This window comes from Thalassophryne amazonica, chromosome 15 (genome assembly GCF_902500255.1).
Source record: "Thalassophryne amazonica chromosome 15, fThaAma1.1, whole genome shotgun sequence".
NCBI classification, from domain to species: domain Eukaryota; kingdom Metazoa; phylum Chordata; class Actinopteri; order Batrachoidiformes; family Batrachoididae; genus Thalassophryne; species Thalassophryne amazonica.
Window position 1 is genome coordinate 30,973,132 of NC_047117.1, and position 19,807 is coordinate 30,992,938.

At 48.3% G+C, this 19,807-nt stretch overlaps 1 protein-coding gene across 1 annotated transcript in view; it reads right to left on the reverse strand.

The window, feature by feature from the left end:
- Positions 1–14,121: 14,121 nt before the first annotated feature.
- The window catches only part of LOC117526115 (solute carrier family 22 member 7-like), a 36,700-nt gene continuing 31,014 nt past the window's right edge, over positions 14,122–19,807 (reverse strand). The window contains exon 10 of the mRNA XM_034188138.1: positions 14,122–14,315. Within this exon, the coding sequence (XP_034044029.1) occupies positions 14,264–14,315 (52 nt within the window). The 3' untranslated portion in view covers positions 14,122–14,263. The remainder of the gene's footprint in view (positions 14,316–19,807) is intronic.

Here is a 19,807-nt window from a genome sequence, read left to right on the forward strand (position 1 = left end):
AACATCGCCATAGTCTAATAAGGGCAAAAAGTTAGATGTTATCAGGAACTTCCAAGCACTTGAGGAGAAGTATGACTTGTTTTTTGTAAAGGAAGCCTAGCTTCACCCTTAATTTGGAGATCAAGTATTTAAAATTAACTTTAAAAGAGAGCTCCATGTCAGTAGTCAATCCCCAATACTTGTAGCTGCTGACTAGCTCAAGAACATTAACTCGGGCAGTTTTGATTGATGGTATGTTCTCCAAGGAAACAGGTGATTTAGACAAATCATTATTTTGGATTTTTCTGCATTCAAGACTAGTTTGATTTTCTCCAGACAGTTATGATGTATATGTTACTATATAATGTACGTGATACTTTTGCAAGGTCCTGCCATCCAGTGAAGCTGTTAAATGTCCTCATATAGCTACTGTTGTGTTGCTAATATGTGTAATGGTGTCTGGATGTTGCCACCACAATCCATTGCATTAGGGATGAGCGAGAGTCCATCCACACCAGAGTCTTGATCCCCTTGAGAGCACCCAAAACCAAATTGTGGTGATGACCACAAACACACTGCCATCCACACACAGAGACCCAGATCACAGCTAAGTATTCGATCACTGCTGTAGCTGGTATGCTGGGCCAAGACAAAAGTACAGAACCTTACCATATGACATGGACCACTCCGGCATGTCAGAAGCCATATGGCCGTCCGCAAGCAATGATGCAAATGGGTCCAGGACGCAGGGCCCCAGGAGAAAAAGGGCAGCGGAAGGGCACAGGGGCCAGGAAGGGCAGCCACCAGAGCCACCGGGGCAGCACGACGAACCAACAGGGGAGCGGCCCAGCAGCACCGGAACTCACCCCCAACACCACCCCACACCCCCTCTGCACGGAAGCACAGGAAGCAACCCCATACCCAAGGGAAGCACACAGGGAGTGGAGGCAATGACCAACACAACATGAGATGTTTTCAGCTCTGTCTTGTCAAATGCTCCACATACATTATGAAACAAGTTCACCAAGTAACTTTAAATATCATACAAACTGAAATAGAGGCAAGCTGAAGAAAAGAGAGCAATGTCAAGCCAAGCACAGAGAGATCAGTCCCTGTCTGTGTGTGTGCAAGAGTGGGGCACAGGTCTGGCTGCAGAGATGTGTTTGTATAGGGAGGGGTGTGTTATGTGGGCCGCTGAAGAGGAGGTACTGCTGGCCCACCACCACCAGAGGGCGCCCTGCTTGGAGTGTGGGCTCCAAGCACGAGAGGGCGCCAGACCCAGAAGAAGTGACAGCTGTCACTCATCCTCAGCACCAGCTGTCACTCCATCATCATCACCACCACCATAAAGGCCGGACTACAACTCCACCTCCCCGCCGAGAAATCAACTACCGAAGAGATAACTTTCTCTGCTGACTCAAATCATTGAGTGATAATCTGAACTTCTTTTGCAGCCGTTATCCTGTTGTGTCTGCCTTATCTGTGGGATTGGCGTTTGGTGTGATCAGCGACGGCTTCGCCTCACACCCCAAACCAGATAAGTGGTTAAGCAGGAGCTACACGAGTGTGTGATTGGAGGTGGAGGTGCTCCCTCCTAACTGAGTGCAGACTGTGGATTACTGAGTGTGCGAATTCACACTCATCCTGTCTTTGTTTTCTGCCAGCAGTACCAGGGTCGACAGCCGAAGACAGAGGCCACCTGGGGACTCGGGACTTGGTGGCTCCGGTGTTCTTCAGACCGTTGGTGGTGGAAGCCGTGTGGGACGCGGCTCATCTCTCGTCGGGGGTCTTCTATCTTCGAACCTGCCCACACGTCACCTGGTGTTAATTAACTTTACAGATTTTGTGTGTTTAGTTGTGTGTTGTCACAACATTAAATTGTTACTATTTGGCTTATTCATTGTCCGTTCCTTTGCGCCCCCTGTTGTGGGTCCGTGCTACGACACCTTCCCAACAGGATTTCTCGGCCATTCGTCATGGATTCCGAGGGGCGTCAACCCGAGCTTGAACGGCCAATGGAAAAGCCAGGAGCGCAGGCGTCAGCGGGAGGCGTGTTGAGAGAGCTGCAGCAGATCTTAACTGCCTTCACGGCTCGGCTAGATTTAGTGACCGAGCAGAATGTTCTCCTTAACCGGAAGGTGGAGGCTCTCACCGCCTCGGTTCCTCCCGGCCTGACGGCTAATGAGGAGGTTAAAGTCCCCCCCAATCTATCGGCGGTGCCAAAGGAGTACCATGATCTTGCTGACGTCTTCAGCAAAGATCTGGCGCTCACTCTTCCCCCGCACCGACCGTACGATTGTGCCATCGATTTGGTCCCGGGCGCTGAGTACCCGTCCAGTAGATTGTACAACCTCTCACATCCGGAACACGAATCAATGGAGACCTACATCCGGGACTCTTTAGCTGCCGGGCTGATCCGGAACTCCACCTCCCCGATGGGTGCTGGTTTCTTTTTTGTGGGCAAAAAGGACGGCGGACTCCGTCCATGCATTGATTACAGAGGGCTGAACGAGATCACGGTTCGCAACCGATACCCGTTACCTCTGTTGGATTCAGTGTTCACGCCCCTGCATGGAGCCCAAATTTTCACAAAATTGGATCTTAGAAACGCGTACCACCTGGTTCGGATCCGGAAGGGAGACGAATGGAAGACGGCATTTAACACCCCGTTAGATCACTTTGAGTACCTGGTCATGCCGTTCGGCCTCACTAACGCCCCCGCGATGTTCCAAGCTTTGGTAAATGATGTCTTGCGGGACTTCCTGCATCGGTTTGTCTTCGTATATCTGGACGATATACTCATCTTTTCCCCGGACCCTGAGACCCATGTCCAGCATGTACGTCAGGTCCTACAGCGGTTGTTGGAGAACCGGCTGTTTGTGAAGGGTGAGAAGTGCGAGTTCCACCGCACTTCTTTGTCCTTCTTGGGGTTCATCATCTCCTCCAACTCTGTTGCCCCTGATCCGGCCAAGGTTGCGGCGGTGAGAGATTGGCCCCAACCAACAAGCCGCAGGAAACTGCAGCAGTTCCTCGGCTTTGCAAATTTCTACAGGAGGTTCATTAAAGGCTACAGTCAGGTAGTTAGCCCCCTGACTGCCCTGACCTCCACCAAGGTCCCCTTCACCTGGTCGGATCGGTGCAAAGCCGCGTTCAAGGAGTTGAAATGCCGGTTCTCGACTGCACCAGTTCTGGTGCAGCCTGATCCTGATCGCCAGTACATAGTGGAAGTGGACGCCTCTGACTCAGGGATAGGAGCTGTGCTGTCCCAGAGTGTGGAGGCTGATAAGGTTCTCCATCCTTGTGCCTGTTTTTCCCGCAGGTTGACCCCAGCTGAACGGAACTATGACGTCGGCAATCGGGAGCTCCTCGCGGTGAAGGAGGCTCTTTAAGAGTGGAGACACCTGCTGGAGGGGGCGTCGTTGCCTTTCACGGTTTTCACGGACCATCGGAACCTGGAGTACATCCGGACCGCCAAGCGGCTGAACCCCAGGCAAGCCCGCTGGTCTCTGTTCTTCGGGCACTTTGACTGCCGGATCACGTACCGCCCCGGGACCAAAAACCAAAAATCGGATGCGTTGTCCTGGGTGCACGAAGAAGAAGCCAAGGCGGGGCTGTCGAACCCCACCAAGACCATCATCCCCGAGTCCACTGTCGTGGCCTCCCTCACCTGGGACGTGGAGAAGACCGTCCGGGAGGCCCTGGCAAGGAGCCCGGACCCGGGGACCGGCCCCAAGAACAGAATGTACGTCCTACCAGAGGCCAGAGCTGCCGTATTGGACTTCTGTCGCGGATCCAAGCTCTCCTGTCATCCCCGAGTGCGTAGGACTGTGGCAGTGGTCCAGCAGCGCTTCTGGTGGGCGTCCCTGGAAACCGACGTTCGGGACTACGTCCAGGCCTGTACCATCTGTGCCAGGGGCAAGGCAGACCATCGGAGGACCTCGGGACTTCTCCAACCCCTGCCGGTGCCTCACCGCCCCTGGTCTCACATCGGCCTGGACTTCATCACGGGCCTCCCGCCGTCCCAGGGCAACACCATCATTCTCACGATAGTGGACCGGTTCTCCAAGGCGGCCCACTTCGTGGCCCTCCCGAAGCTCCCGACGGCCCAGGAGACGGCAGACCTCCTGGTCCACCACGTCATGCGGCTGTATGGGATACCATCGGACATTGTATCAGATCGTGGTCCCCAGTTCTCTTCGCAGGTTTGGAGGAGTTTCTGTAAGGAGCTGGGGGCCACCGTGAGTCTCTCGTCCGGGTACCACCCCCAGACAACGGCCAGGCAGAGCGGGCTAACCAGGAGTTGGAACAGGCCCTTCGCTGCGTCACCTCCGCGCACCCGGCGGCCTGGAGTCACCATCTGGCCTGGATCGAGTATGCCCATAACAGCCAAGTCTCGTCTGCTACCGGCCTCTCCCCTTTTGAGGCATGTTTGGGGTACCAGCCCCCATTGTTCCCGCTGGTGGAGGGAGAGGTCGGTGTGCCCTCGGTCCAGGCCCACCTCAGGAGGTGTCGCCGGGTGTGGCGGACCGCCCGCTCTGCCCTGTTAAAGGCCCGGACGAGGGCCAAGACCCATGCGGACCGCCGGCGTTCCCCGGCCCCCACATACCAGCCCGGGCAGGAGGTGTGGCTCTCGATGAAGGACATCCCACTCTGTGTGGACTCCCCAAAATTAAAGGACAGACCCTTCAGGATTCTCAAAATCATCAACCCGGCCGCAGTGAAGCTCCAACTCCCAGCTTCACTGCGGATCCACCCTGTATTCCACGTGTCCCGCCTCAAACCACACCACACCTCGCCCCTCTGTGCTCCTGGACCTACGCCGCCTCCTGGCCGGCTCATGGACGGGGAGCCTGCTTGGACAGTCCGCAGGCTCCTGGACGTCCGTCGTAAGGGCCGGGGGTTCCAATATCTGGTGGACTGGGAGGGGTATGGACCTGAAGAACGCTCCTGGGTGAAGAGGAGCTTCATCCTGGACCCGGCACTCCTGGCCCATTTCTACAAGAGACACCCGGACAAGCCTGGTCGGACGCCAGGAGGCGCCCGTTGAGGGGGGGGTCCTGTTATGTGGGCCGCTGAAGAGGAGGTACTGCTGGCCCACCACCACCAGAGGGCGCCCTGCTTGGAGTGCGGGCTTCGCATCACACCCCAAACCAGATAAGTGGTTAAGCAGGAGCTGCACGAGTGTGTGATTGGAGGTGGAGGTGCTCCCTCCTAACTGAGTGCAGAGTGTGGATTACTGAGTGTGCGAATTCACACTCATCCTGTCTTTGTTTTCTGCCAGCAGTACCAGGGTCGACAGCCGAAGACAGAGGCCACCTGGGGACTCGGGACTTGGCGGCTCCGGTGTTCTTCAGACCGTTGGTGGTGGAAGCCGTGTGGGACGCGGCTCATCTCTCGTCGGGGGTCTTCTATCTTCGAGCCTGCCCACACGTCACCTGGTGTTAATTAACTTTACAGATTTTGTGTGTTTAGTTGTGTGTTGTCACAACATTAAATTGTTACTATTTGGCTTATTCATTGTCCGTTCCTTTGCGCCCCCTGTTGTGGGTCCGTGCTACGACACCTTCCCAACAGGGTGGATGTTGTGTGTGACTGGCCAGTCACACAGAGTGAAGACAATCAGTTACCCAATGAGGATTTTCCTTCAGCACGAGCACGGATATTGACGGGTTTTACTTGTATCATGCTTGTACTTGTCAAAAATGCTTTATCCATACCCAATACTCGTCTAAAACGAGAATCCGGCTCAACCATAGCAGATATGCAATGGCAATATACATCTATTCCAAAGTTTCACATGCAGCAAATATTGCAATCCTAAGTTGATGTACTGCAATGCTCTGCAAGGTATGCAACATGTTCTGTGTGACACAGCGACATGGCATGTGGTTTATAGGATCCAAGGCTTCCTGCTGCATGCCTCATATTAAAGGTGAACATGATCTCTGCCTGGTTCTTGCTTTGATGTGTACCAGCTCCCATCTAAGATAACTCTGGAGTCCAGGGTGTAATTGGCCATTAGTGACGACTGTTGGTTTACCCGCATGATTTACCATGACAAACTATTTTCCTTGCCATGTTTGGTGTCACTTGTTCTGGCATAGCCTTACAGTGTATCTGTCATCCTCACACACTGTCCTGATATGTTCACACAGTAACATAATATCTGACTGGAAAAAGGCATTTGTAATGTCACTGTGTGAACCACTGAACATGGTGACATTACAAACATTCTTCCCCAGTCAGATGTAGCAAATATGCCCTCATTTAGCAGTGACCCAATAAAGTGCATTCATTTTCTTTCCTAAAAGGCTGTTCTCAAACTGAGAAAAGACTGTTGTTTCACTTTTGACTTGAATTGCTGGTCCACCTGGAGATATCACTTGAAACACTCCCTCCAGCTGCATTACCCAGAGTCTATAATTTACAGTTCTTCAAAGGTGTTCCTGAAATTATACTTATCGGTCAAATTCTTGTCCATGTAAGTCATAGGACATCTTAACAGCCAAGCGTCACAATCAGAAGCTTTCCAGACCAAGCCGGGATGCGTCCCCCTTTCACTTCAAGGAGGTGGAAGGATGCATCTGTTTTTCAGTGCCAAGAGCATTCTTTAATCCAAATATGAAAAGTTCTGTTTTTATTGTGTGTATAATGAAGCAAAAACACTCTTTGCATATATCCAATTTAACCTGACGTTCTCCTTTTATAACTTGGTGTTAAATGTGATTCTTGAATTATTAATACTTTGATGGTGAAATGTTTTGCTTTAAATCAATAGATTAAATCCTAAAAGTTATGACTTTTAAGTTTGAGACTGACTATTGATCACTGATTAATGATTACTGATTAATGTTTGAAGTCCCTATGGCTTTAAAACATAGGTGGTGCCCTTATAATTTTGAGGTAATTAAATATCATTCCAAACAATTGTTAAGTCTTAAAATCAATTATTTTGGTGCCCGCTAGTTAGGCCCAGTCCAATTTAATCCAATTTTGACTTTAACAATTATTCAACATTTAAACTTGCTACATCTTATGTGGCCGCTCTGTGTGGCCAAAATTTAAAGTTTAACAACTGAAAATAATTATTATTTTAAATTACGATACAGAAATATTATGTTATTGTGTGACATGTCAGGACAGTATGTGAGGATGGGAGATACATGGTAAGGCTGCCCTGGAACAAGTGACAATTCTGATGTTCCTTGTATTTTATTTTGGCAGTTATTGCCTTAATTTACTATCATCTACGGTGAACATCCTATATGGTATTCAATGTCTTCATTTTGGAGTGAGTACTTCCTGGGTTTACGTGTGATGTGGCCCTTAATATTGTCTCTTAGATGTTTTTGTTGTGTGGGCCGCTGAAGAGGAGGTACTGCTGGCCCACCACCACCAGAGGGCGCCCTGCCTGGAGTGCGGGCTCCAGGCACCAGAGGGCGCTGCCGCCTCACAGGAGCAGCCGGGGTGACAGCTGTCGCTTATCACCGACGATAGCTGTCATCAATCATCAGATCTACAGTGGTATATCAACAAGACGGCATCTCCACCTCATTGCCGAGATATCGTTCTACCTGAAAGGTAATATCCTCAGCCTGACTGCTTGATAGAAAGCCTTTTTTTTGTGATTTTTGTGAGTGATAACAGACTTTTTCTCCAACGAGAGGTGGAGGTAGCTTCCCTGCCGTGCAGATTGCTGGGTGCAGACGCACCCACGTTTAACTGTGTTTTTGTTCCTCGCCAGCAGTACCAGGTCCGACACGTGGAGGCAGTGGCCACCTGGGAGTTCGGGACTTGGCGGCTCCAGTATTCCCGGGGTCTGGTGGCGGAGGAAATCGTGTGGTTCCGGTTCTGCTTTGGACAGGCGTCTCCTATCCTCGAGCCTGCCCACACGACACCTTGTAATTTGACCTTTGATCTATTGTGTGATCTGTTGTGTTTGTTGTGCACGTTCGCAACAGTAAAGTGTTGTTATTTGACCTATTCCATTGTCCGTTCATTTGCGCCCCCTGTTGTGGGTCCGTGTACTTACACTTTCCCAACAGGATATCTCGGCCAGCGTCATGGATCCCGAGGGGCGTCAACCGGCTGTTGAACGGCCAATGGAAGAACAGGGCGCACAGGCGTCCGCAGGAGGGGTGATCGGTGAGTTGCAGCGGATCCTCACCGCTTTCACGACTCGGTTGGATTTGATGACCGAGCAGAACGTCCTCCTGAACCGTCGACCCTGTGCGTAACAGTGACGTTCCACTGGTCGTTCAACGACCCCTCCCACCTTTCCCGGAAGCATACATAAGCCCCCCAGAGCCGTACGGAGGCTGTGTGGAGACGTGCGCAGATTTCCTTATGCAGTGTTCGCTCGTCTTCGCACAGCGTCCCGTCATGTACGCGACTGATGCTAGCAAAGTAGCTTATGTAATAAATCTGCTTCGTGGTGAGGCACGCGCTTGGGCTACAGCGCTCTGGGAGCAAAATTCACGGCTCCTTCTGACATATGATGGGTTTGTGAGGGAGTTCAGAACAGTGTTCGATCACCCAAATAGAGGAGAGACCGCTTCAGCCGTGCTGCTGGCAATGAGACAGGGGCGCCGGAGCGCAGCTGCCTATGCAGTCGACTTCCGCATCGCGGCTGCGAGGTCAGGCTGGAATAGCACTGCCCTCCGCGCCGCCTTTGTAAACGGACTGTCATTGGTTCTAAAGGAGCACCTGGTGGCTAAGGATGAACCGTGGGATTTAGATGGGCTTATCGATCTCGTCATACGATTAGACAATCGGTTGGAAGAACGCCGTCGGGAACGAGACGAAGGGCGTGGCCGGGCACGCGCCGTCCCTCTCCCTTCCGGTTCCGATCGCGTTCCGCCCTCCCCACGCTCCACGGCCCCTGCGCCTCGTGTGGTTACAGCTCCCCCTGCTGACGAAGCTATGGACACGAGCAGGGCCACATTTAGAGCACCAAGTAGACAGAGCAGGCTGGACCGCAGGGCGTGTTTTGTTTGTGGCTCGATAGAGCATCAATTGAGAGACTGCCCCGAGTGGTTAAACACCAACGCCCGCCCCTAGAGACTGGGCTAGGGGTGGGCCGAGACATTCACGTGGGACACACCCACATTGCTACACGACTCCCAGTTACAATCCTGTATGAGGATTTAACCCTGAAGGCCCCAGCACTGGTGGACACGGGCTCTGAAGGGAATCTGTTAGACAGCAGATGGGCCAGGGAGATAGGGCTCCCTCTGGTGGCTCTTACCTCGCCTGTGCAGGTACGAGCACTAGATGGCTCCCTCCTCCCTCCAATCACACATAGGACACCACCTGTAACTCTGGTGGTGTCAGGGAATCACCGGGAGGAGATCGAGTTTTTTGTGACTCCAACTACCTCCCGTGTGATCCTGGGGTTTCCCTGGATGTTGAAACACAATCCCCGGATCGACTGGCCGTCCGGGGTAGTGGTTCAGTGGAGCGAGACCTGCCATCGTGTATGTTTAGGTTCCTCGGTACCCCCCGGTTCCCAGGCTAAGGAGGAGGTCAGAGTCCCACCCAATCTAGGGACGGTGCCGGTGGAGTACCACGACCTTGTTGATGTGTTCAGCAAGGATCTGGCACTCACCCTTCCCCCCCACCGTCCGTACGATTGTGCCATTGATTTGGTTCCAGGCGGTGAGTTCCCGTCCAGCAGGCTGTACAACCTCTCACGGCCTGAGCGCGAATCAATGGAGACCTACATCCGGGACTCTTTAGCCGCCGGGTTGATCCGGAATTCCACCTCCCCGATGGGTGCAGGTTTCTTTTTTGTGGGTAAAAAAGACGGCGGACTTCGTCATGCATTGATTACAGGGGACTGAACGAAATCACGGTTCGTAATCGATACCCGTTGCCCCTGTTGGATTCGGTGTTCACGCCCCTGCATGGAGCCCGAATATTCACCAAGCTAGATCTTAGAAATGCGTATCACCTGGTTCGGATCCGGAAGGGAGATGAGTGGAAGACGGCATTTAACACCCCTTTAGGCCACTTTGAGTACCTGGTCATGCCGTTCGGTCTTACAAACGCCCCTGCGACGTTCCAAGCTTTGGTTAATGATGTCTTGCGGGATTTCCTGCACCGATTCGTCTTCGTATATCTAGATGATATACTCATCTTTTCTCCGGATCCTGAGACCCATGTCCGACATGTACGTCAGGTCCTGCAGCGGTTGTTGGAGAACCGGCTGTTTGTGAAGGGCGAGAAGTGTGAGTTCCACCGCACATCTTTGTCCTTCCTGGGTTTTATCATCTCCTCCAACTCCGTCGCTCCTGATCCGGCCAAGGTTGCGGCGGTGAGAGACTGGCCCCAACCCACAAGCCGTAGGAAGCTGCAACAGTTCCTCGGCTTTGCTAATTTCTACAGGAGGTTCATTAAGGGCTACAGTCAGGTAGTTAGCCCCCTGACCGCCCTGACCTCACCAAAAGTCCCCTTCACCTGGTCGGATCGTTGCGATGCCGCGTTCAAGGAGTTGAAACAGTGCTTCTCGTCTGCACCAGTTCTGGTGCAGCCCGATCCTAGCCGCCAGTTAGTGGTTGAAGTGGACGCCTCAGACTCAGGGATAGGAGCTGTGCTGTCCCAGAGCGGGAAGACCGATAAGGTCCTTCACCCGTGTGCCTATTTTTCCCGCAGGTTGACCCCGGCCGAACAGAACTATGACGTCGGCAATCGAGAACTCCTTGCGGGTGAAAGAGGCTCTTGAGGAGGTGGAGACATCTGTTGGAGGGAACGTCCGTGCCATTTACGGTTTTCACTGACCACCGGAACCTGGCGCATATCAGGACCGCCACGCGGCTGAATCCCAGGCAAGCCCGCTGGTCACTGTTCTTCGGCCGTTTTGACTTCCGGATCACCTACCGTCCCGGGACCAAAAACCAGAGATCGGATGCCTTGTCCCGGGTACATGAAGATGAAGTCAAAACGGAGTTGTCGGATCCACCGGAACCCATCATCCCGGAGTCCACTATCGTGGCCACCCTCACCTGGGACGTAGAGAGAACCGTCCGGGAGGCCCTGGCACGAAGCCCGGACCCCGGGACTGGGCCGAAGAATAGACTCTACGTCCCACCAGAAGCTAGGGCTGCAGTCCTGGACTTCTGTCACGGTTCTAAGCTCTCCTGTCATCCCGGGGTGCGAAGAACCGTGGCAGTTGTCCGGCAGCGCTTCTGGTGGGCGTCCCTAGAGGCCGACGTCCGGGATTATATCCAGGCCTGTACCATCTGCGCCAGGGGCAAGGCCGACCATCGCAAGGCCTCGGGATTGCTACAGCCGCTGCCCGTGCCTCATCGCCCCTGGTCCCACATCGGCCTGGATTTGTCACGGGCCTCCCGCCGTCCCAGGGCAACACCACCATTCTCACGATAGTGGACCGATTCTCCAAGGCGGCCCACTTCGTGGCCCTCCCGAAGCTCCCAACAGCCCAGGAGACAGCGGACCTCCTGGTCCACCACGTCGTCCGGCTGCATGGGATTCCAACAGACATTGTCTCCGATCGTGGTCCCCAGTTCTCCTCGCACATCTGGAGGAGCTTCTGCCGGGAACTGGGGGCCACGGTGAGTCTCTCATCCGGGTATCATCCCCAAACCAACAGGCAAGCAGAACGGGCCAATCAAGAGATGGAGCAGACCCTGCGTTGCGTGACAGCCGTGCACCCGGCGGCCTGGAGTACCCATCTGGCCTGGATCGAGTACGCCCACAACAGCCAAGTGTCATCCGCCACCGGCCTCTCCCCTTTTGAGGTGTGTCTGGGGTATCAGCCCCCGTTGTTCCCGGTGGTTGAGGGAGAGGTCGGTGTGCCCTCGGTCCAGGCCCACCTGCGGAAGTGCCGTCGGGTGTGGCGTGCCGCCCGTTCTGCTTTGCTGAGGGCCCGGATGAGGACAAAGGCCCATGCAGACCGGCGGCGGACCCCGGCTCCTACGTATCGTCCTGGGCAGGAAGTGTGGTTGTCAACCTAGGACATTCCACTGCAAGTGGCCTCCCCAAAATTACAAGAACGGTACATAGATCCATTTAGAATTCTCAAGGTCATCAGTCCCGCCGCAGTGAGGCTTCAGCTTCTGGCCTCACTGCGGATCCATCCCGTGTTCCACGTGTCCAGGATTAAACCGCATCACACCTCACCCCTCTGCACTCCGGGTCCGACACCACCTCCTGCCCGGATCATCGATGGCGAGCCGGCTTGGACAGTGCGCCGGCTTTTGGATGTCCGACGGATGGGCCGGGGCTTCCAGTATTTGGTGGACTGGGAGGGTACGGCCCCGAAGAACGCTCCTGGGTGAGAAGAGCTTCATCCTGGACCCGGCCCTCCTGGCCGACTTCTACCGCCGCCACCCGGACAAGCCCGGTCGGGCGCCAGGAGGCGCCCGTTGAGGGGGGGGGGTCCTGTTGTGTGGGCCGCTGAAGAGGAGGTACTGCTGGCCCACCACCACCAGAGGGCGCCCTGCCTGGAGTGCGGGCTCCAGGCACCAGAGGGCGCTGCCGCCTCACAGGAGCAGCCGGGGTGACAGCTGTCGCTTATCACCGACGACAGCTGTCATCAATCATCAGATCTACAGTGGTATATCAGCAAGACGGCATCTCCACCTCATTGCCGAGATATCGTTCTACCTGAAAGGTAATATCCTCAGCCTGACTGCTTGATAGAAAGCCTTTTTTTGTGATTTTGTGAGTGATAACAGACTTTTCTCCAACGAGAGGTGGAGGTAGCTTCCCTGCCGTGCAGATTGCTGGGTGCAGACGCACCCACGTTTAACTGTGTTTTTGTTCCTCGCCAGCAGTACCAGGTCCGACACGCGGAGGCAGTGGCCACCTGGGAGTTCGGGACTTGGCGGCTCCAGTATTCCCGGGGTCTGGTGGCGGAGGAAATCGTGTGGTTCTGGTTCTGCTTTGGACAGGCGTCTCCTATCCTCGAGCCTGCCCACACGACACCTTGTAATTTGACCTTTGATCTATTGTGTGATCTGTTGTGTTTGTTGTGCACGTTCGAAACAGTAAAGTGTTGTTATTTGACCTATTCCATTGTCTGTTCATTTGCGCCCCCTGTTGTGGGTCCGTGTACTTACACTTTCCCAACAGTTTTCTTTTGTTTATGTCTTTATGCATTGTAGCACTTTGAGATCATTTATTTAATGTGAAGTGTATTACAAATAAAATGTATGATTATTATTTATGTTTTTCAGCAGCAAGAAGTGGGAGACCTAGTCAGGATTGAGGGAAAGATGAATGTAGCAATGTACAGATACATCCTGGATGACAACCTGCTTTAAGGTGCTCTTGACCTCAGACTGGGGCGCTGGTTCATCTTTCAGCAGGACAATGACCCTAAGCACACAGCCAAGATATCAAAGGAGTGGCTTCAGGACAACTCTGTGAATGTCCTTGAGTGGCCCAGCCAGAGCCCAGACCTGAATCTGATTGAACATCTCTGGAGAGATCTGAAAATTGCTGTGCACCACCGCTCCCCTTCCAACCTGATAGAGCTTGAGAGGCACTGCAAAGAGGAATGGACAAAACTGCCCAAAAATAGGTGCACCAAGCTTGAGGGATCATATTCAAGACGTCGTGAGGCTGTAATTGCTGCTAAACAAAGTAACTGAGCAAAGGGTGTGAACACTTATGTGCATGCGATTTCTTAATTTGTAATTTTTAATAAATTTGCAAAAATTTCCAAAACATTTTTTCATGATGTCATTATGGGGTGTTGTAAGTAGAATTTTGAGGGAAAAACTGAATTTACTCAATTTTGGAATAAAATGTAACATAAAATGTGGAAAAAGGGAACCGCTGTGAATACTTTCCAGATGAACCGTAAACTTTTGATGACAACACAGACCACGTACATGATGGATGTGACAAAAACATTTTGCAATAACTTCCATATCAAAACATACGTAAGTATCAATGTTGAAAAGAAATAGCCACATTTTCCATTTGAAGTTCATTTATTACTCAACTCACACAAGTTGACAGTCATTTTTAAAAAATTCTCTGAATGTTCTTTTATTTTTTTGTGGAACTTTCAAAAAACAATTCTGAGATGCTCTAAGATTCTAAGATGTTCGAAGAACATGTTAAAATAAACCATGTAGTATTGTTCTGAAAACAAATCATTCCTCAGCATTTGCTATGTTGAGAAATCAACAAATTTGTGACTGACTGTACATGAAAATCACATTTAGATCAAACTTGAAAAAACAAAAAATTGTCATTTTAAAACAGAAATGAAAAAGACTGGTATTTCAGTGGAAAGCTGTTGCATCACCTGTTACATTAATAATTTGTAACATCTTGATTTCACCTTTTTCTTCTTTGTGTCCCTGCAAAAACAACAACAAAATCCTTTTTTAATTGTGAGAAAATAGATATTCTGTAATCTAATGACATTTTCAGTTATGCAGTGGCAACAAGAAGCGGTCTTGCCCCAGAGGGTTATGTGGCAGTTGCCATGCCACTCTGGATGCCATACTGGACCTCTGGGCTCCGCCTTTTCTTTTATTTTCATTTTTATTTTGTTTGTTTGTTTTTCTTGTCTTGTCTTTTCTTGTTAAAAGTTAAACATCTAAAAATATGGTACATGTTGAAAAATTCTAGTTCCCATTTCAGGTCATTTTATTCCCATTGATTTACAATGGGACTAAGATCATCTTAATGAATCTTGAAATGGTCGTGTAAAAAAAAAAGACCCACAGATTACATTTAATAGAGTAAAATAGAGAACCACAAATAGTCCCACCCCAAATAGTATTTAAAAAAACCTCAGTGTTAAATCAGCTCTATCATAGGATACTATCTTGACAGTAAACACAAAAATTAGTTGGTCACAGGGTACGTTAGTATATTAGAAAATAATGTCACAAAGCCAGGTGCTTGCCGGTGGTTCATTTGGCATAGGTATGTTGTAGTCTGAACATGATATCAACTATTCAGAGGGACATTTCATTTCTTCCCTTTACACTGGATTGCACCAGATACTCCTCACTGTGATACTGAGAAAGCTGTCATAAGTGAAAGGAAGGAAAGCACAGATTAGTGCTACTCTGTCAAAGGGGCCACCAAAGCTCCCTGACGTGAAGCAGTGCAGCAGCAATATTAAGTTTTGTATTATTTCTTTGAGTGCTTCCTCTTATTAGGTTTAAATGTTCCTTTCAATAGACCTTCATTGTGTATGTTACACACTTAGTTTTGCCCGTGTGTTGGCAAGGAAAGAGGTAAATCTGTAGTTGAGTTAAACGGTGCACTGTGTGAATAAAATGCTCACCCAGTCCCGGTGAGTGATTCTATGATCCTCCACGTCTCATTTAAATCTGAGTTACTTGACTCCTGATTCAAAACGCAGGGAGTAATATGTGTTGATTTGAGTCTGCTCTAATTCATACTGAGATGAAATGCTCTTGATCCACTAAGTAAACCTGTGAGTCATGACTCTCAAGTCCGTGCACTGGGATCAATCATCAAAAGAGCCGACTCCATCTGTGCTGACGAGGAAGATCCCAGTTCACTCAGATGGACTGGAGTATGTTGTTATGAGATTGTATGGATAATGACGATATTGATGAATGAAGCGTATATGTTGCCTGGTGTTAGCAGCAGGTGTAGGAGAAAAGGACCCAACTTATAAAGAGTCCACAGACTTGTGCCTCAAAGGTTACTAAAAGGAGAAGGTTTCAAGAAGATTTTAACAGTAGTTGTAATAATGTATTGTAATGTATGTGTAATCTAGTATTGAAACATTCACTGACTGTATGGAAAAAACATTCTCAAAAACTAATCAAAAAACTGTGTTCATTTGTGGTGACTTAAATATTGATCTGCTCAATCCAAATAAGCATAAAATAACAGATGAATTTATCAATATAATGTACAGTAAGAGTTTATATCCAAAAATCACCAGGCCAAGCAGAATTACATCCCATAGTGTTACCTTAATTGATAATATATTCAGCAATGATATTGAGAATAATACTGTGAGTGGATTATTAATCAATGACATTAGTGATCATCTACCAGTTTTCATCGTTTATAATAGAAACCATCGGCGGAATCAGCCAGAGGAGAAAATAAAATACAGGCGAGTGCGGACAGAGGAAAACATGAACACACTAAAGAAGGATTTACAGGAGCAAAACTGGGAAAAGGTATACGAGGGCTGTCAATAAAGTATAGGTCCTTTTTATTTTTTTCAAAAACTATATGGATTTCATTCATATGTTTTTACGTCAGACATGCTTGAACCCTCGTGCGCATGCGTGAGTCTTTCTACGCCTGTCGGTGACGTCATTCGCCTGTGAGAACTCCTTGAGGGAGGAGTCGTCCAGCCCCTCGTCGGAATTCCTTTGTCTGAGAAGTTGCTGAGAGACTGGCGCTTTGTTTGATCAAAATTTTTTCTAAACCTGTGAGACACATCGAAGTGGACACGGTTCGAAAAATTAAGCTGGTTTTCAGTGAAAATTTTAACGGCTGATGAGAGATTTTGAGGTGATACTGTCGCTTTAAGGACTTCCCACAGTGCGAGACATCGTGCAACGCTCTCAGGCGGCGTCGTCAGCCTGTTTCAAGCTGAAAACCTCCACATTTCAGGCTCTATTGATCCAGGACATCGTGAGAGAACAGAGAAGTTTCAGAAGAAGTCGGTTTCAGCATTTTATCCGGATATTCCACTGTTAAAGGAGATTTTTTTAATGAAAGACGTGTGGACGGGTCCACGCGTCGGGACGCAGCTGGCGCGGTGCGGCGGCACAGGAAAAACACCTCCGTGTTGATAACCATTTGTAAAATCCAGGCGGCTTTTGATGGCTTTCAGTGGAGTGAGTATATGAGAAATTGTTTAACAGCTGGACATGTTCCAACTTGTCCTTAAGGCTTCCAACGGAGGTGTTTTTCCTGTGGTGGAGCGTCGCGGCGGCTGCGAGCCGACGCTGCAATCCGTCCGCACGTCTTTCATTAAAAAAAAAATCTCCTTTAACAGTGGAATATTCGGATAAAATGCTGAAACCGACTTCTTCTGAAACTTCTCTGTTCTCTCACGACGTCCTGGATCAATAAAGCCTGAAATGTGGAGGTTTTCAGCTTTAAACAGGCTGACGACGGCGCCTGAGACCGCTGCGCGACGTCTCGCATCGTGGGAAGTCCTTAAAGCGACAGTATCACCTCAAAATCTCTCATCAGCCGTTAAAATTTTCACTGAAAACCAGCTTAATTTTTCGAACCGTGTCCACTTCGATGTGTCTCACAGGTTTAGAAAAAATTTTGATCAAACAAAGCGCCAGTCTCTCAGCAACTTCTCAGACAAAGGAATTCTGACGAGGGGCTGGACGACTCCTCCCACAAGGAGTGCTCACAGGCGAATGACGTCACCGACAGGCGTGGAAAAACTCACGCATGCGCACGAGGGTTCAAGCATGTCTGACGTAAAAACATATGAATGAAATCCATATAGTTTTTGAAAAAAATAAAAAGGACCTATACTTTATTGACAGACCTCGTACAGTAAAAGTGATGTTGATAGTGCATATGAAACTTTTTTACAAATATTTACATCATTATATGATAAAAATTGTCCAATTAAACAAGACTACAGAAAACAAAAAATCCAAGATCGACCATGGATGACGAAAGGGTTACGAAATGCATGTAATAAGAAAAATACACTGTATAGAGAATTCATAAAACTAAAGACTAAAGAGGCAGAAAATAGATATAAGAAATACAAAAATAGATTATCTAATATTATACGGGTATGTAGGAAGGAATATTATAGTAACATATTATATAATAACAAAAACAATATTAAAGGAATATGGGATATATTAAATAGCATTATAGCAAAAATGGTAATAAAAAACAGAGTTACCCTCAGTATTTCATTGATAATAATGTCAAGAAGGAAAATAAGGATGAGGTAGTCAACGGTTTTAATAATTTTTTTGTAAATATTGGACCAAGCTTGGCAGAAAAAATTCCAGATTCCCAACCCGAGGATTGAGATAATAATCTCATAGAAAGAAATCCCTGTTCAATGTTCCTCACAGCTTTGGATGGAAAAGAAATTATAGACATTGTGAATAATTGTAAATATAAAACATCTACCAATTTAAATGAAATTGATATGGTGGTGGTAAAACAGGTCATTGAATGGATTGTAGAACCATTAACATACATCTGTATCTTATCATTTCAAACCGGTAAATTTCCCAATCAAATGAAAATAGCTAAGGTTGTGCCACTGTATAAGACTGGGGATAGACACCACTTCACAAATTATAGACCTGTTTCTTTGCTTCCACAATTTTCCAAATTATTAGAAAGTTATTCAATAATAGATTAGACAAATTCATAAATAAACATAAATTACTTACTGATAGTCAATATGGATTCAGAGCACATAGTTCAACATCACTTGCATTAATAGAATCAGTTGAGGAGATTACAAATGCCATAGACCACAAATTACTTTCAGTTGGAATATTTATAGACCTTAAAAAGGCTTTTGATACAATCAATCATGACATATTAATCAATAAACTTGAACAGTATGGGATTAGGTGGTTGGTGGTGCACTGGGTGAGAAGCTACTTAAGTAACAGAAAACAGTTTGTGAAGTTGGGGGAATATACATCATCATGCTTGGACAATGCTTGTGGCGTCCCACAGGGGTCAGTATTGGGTCCAAAACTGTTTCTAATTTATATAAATGATATTGTCACTGTTTCCAAAATATTAAAATTAGTATTATTTGCAGATGACACAAGCATTTTTTGTTCAGGGGGGAATTTGCAGGAGTTACTGAGGAGGATCAGTATAGAAATGGGAAAATTGAAAATATGGTTTGACAGAAACAAATTATCACTAAACTTAAGTAAAACAAATACATGTTATTTGGCTATTGTAGTACAGACATACAGGTTCAGTTACAAGTCGAGGGGGTAGATATTGAAAGGGTACATGAAAATAAGTTTCTGGGGGTGATAATAGATGATAAGATAAACTGGAAGACTCATATAAAACATATACAAAGTAAACTGTCAAGAAGCATTTCAGTTCTAAACAAAGCGAAACATATTCTGGACCACAACTCACTCCGCATTCTTTACTGCTCACTGGTTTTACCATATTTACAGTACTGTGCAGAGGTATGGGGTAATACTTATAAAGGTACAACACAATCACTATCAGTAATGCAGAAAAGAGCTATAAGAATTATTCATAATACTGGCTATAGATATCATACAAATCCACTGTTTTTACAATCCAAAATCTTAAAATTCACAGACTTGTTTCATTTTCAAACAGTACAAATCGTGTATAAAGCAATAAACAATTTACTTCCAGCAAATATTAAAAATATGTTTTTTTTAACAGATCAGGGGATTGCAATCTGAGGGGGAAATTTAATTTAAAGCATCAAATCAAATCCAATCAAATCAAATCAATTTTATTTATATAGCGCCAAATCACAACAAACAGTTGCCCCAAGGCGCTTTATATTGTAAGGCAAAGCCATACAATAATTACGGAAAAACCCCAACGGTCAAAACGACCCCCTGTGAGCAAGCACTTGGTGACAGTGAGAAGGAAAAACTCCCTTTTAACAGGAAGAAACCTCCAGCAGAACCAGGCTCAGGGAGGGGCAGTCTTCTGCTGGGACTGGTTGGGGCTGAGGGGAGAGAATCAGGAAAAAGACATGCTGTGGAAGGGAGCAGAGATCAATCACTAATGATTAAATGCAGCGTGGTGCATACAGAGCAAAAACAGAAAGAAACACTCAGTGCATCATGGGAACCCCCCAGCAGTCTAAGTCTATAGCAGCATA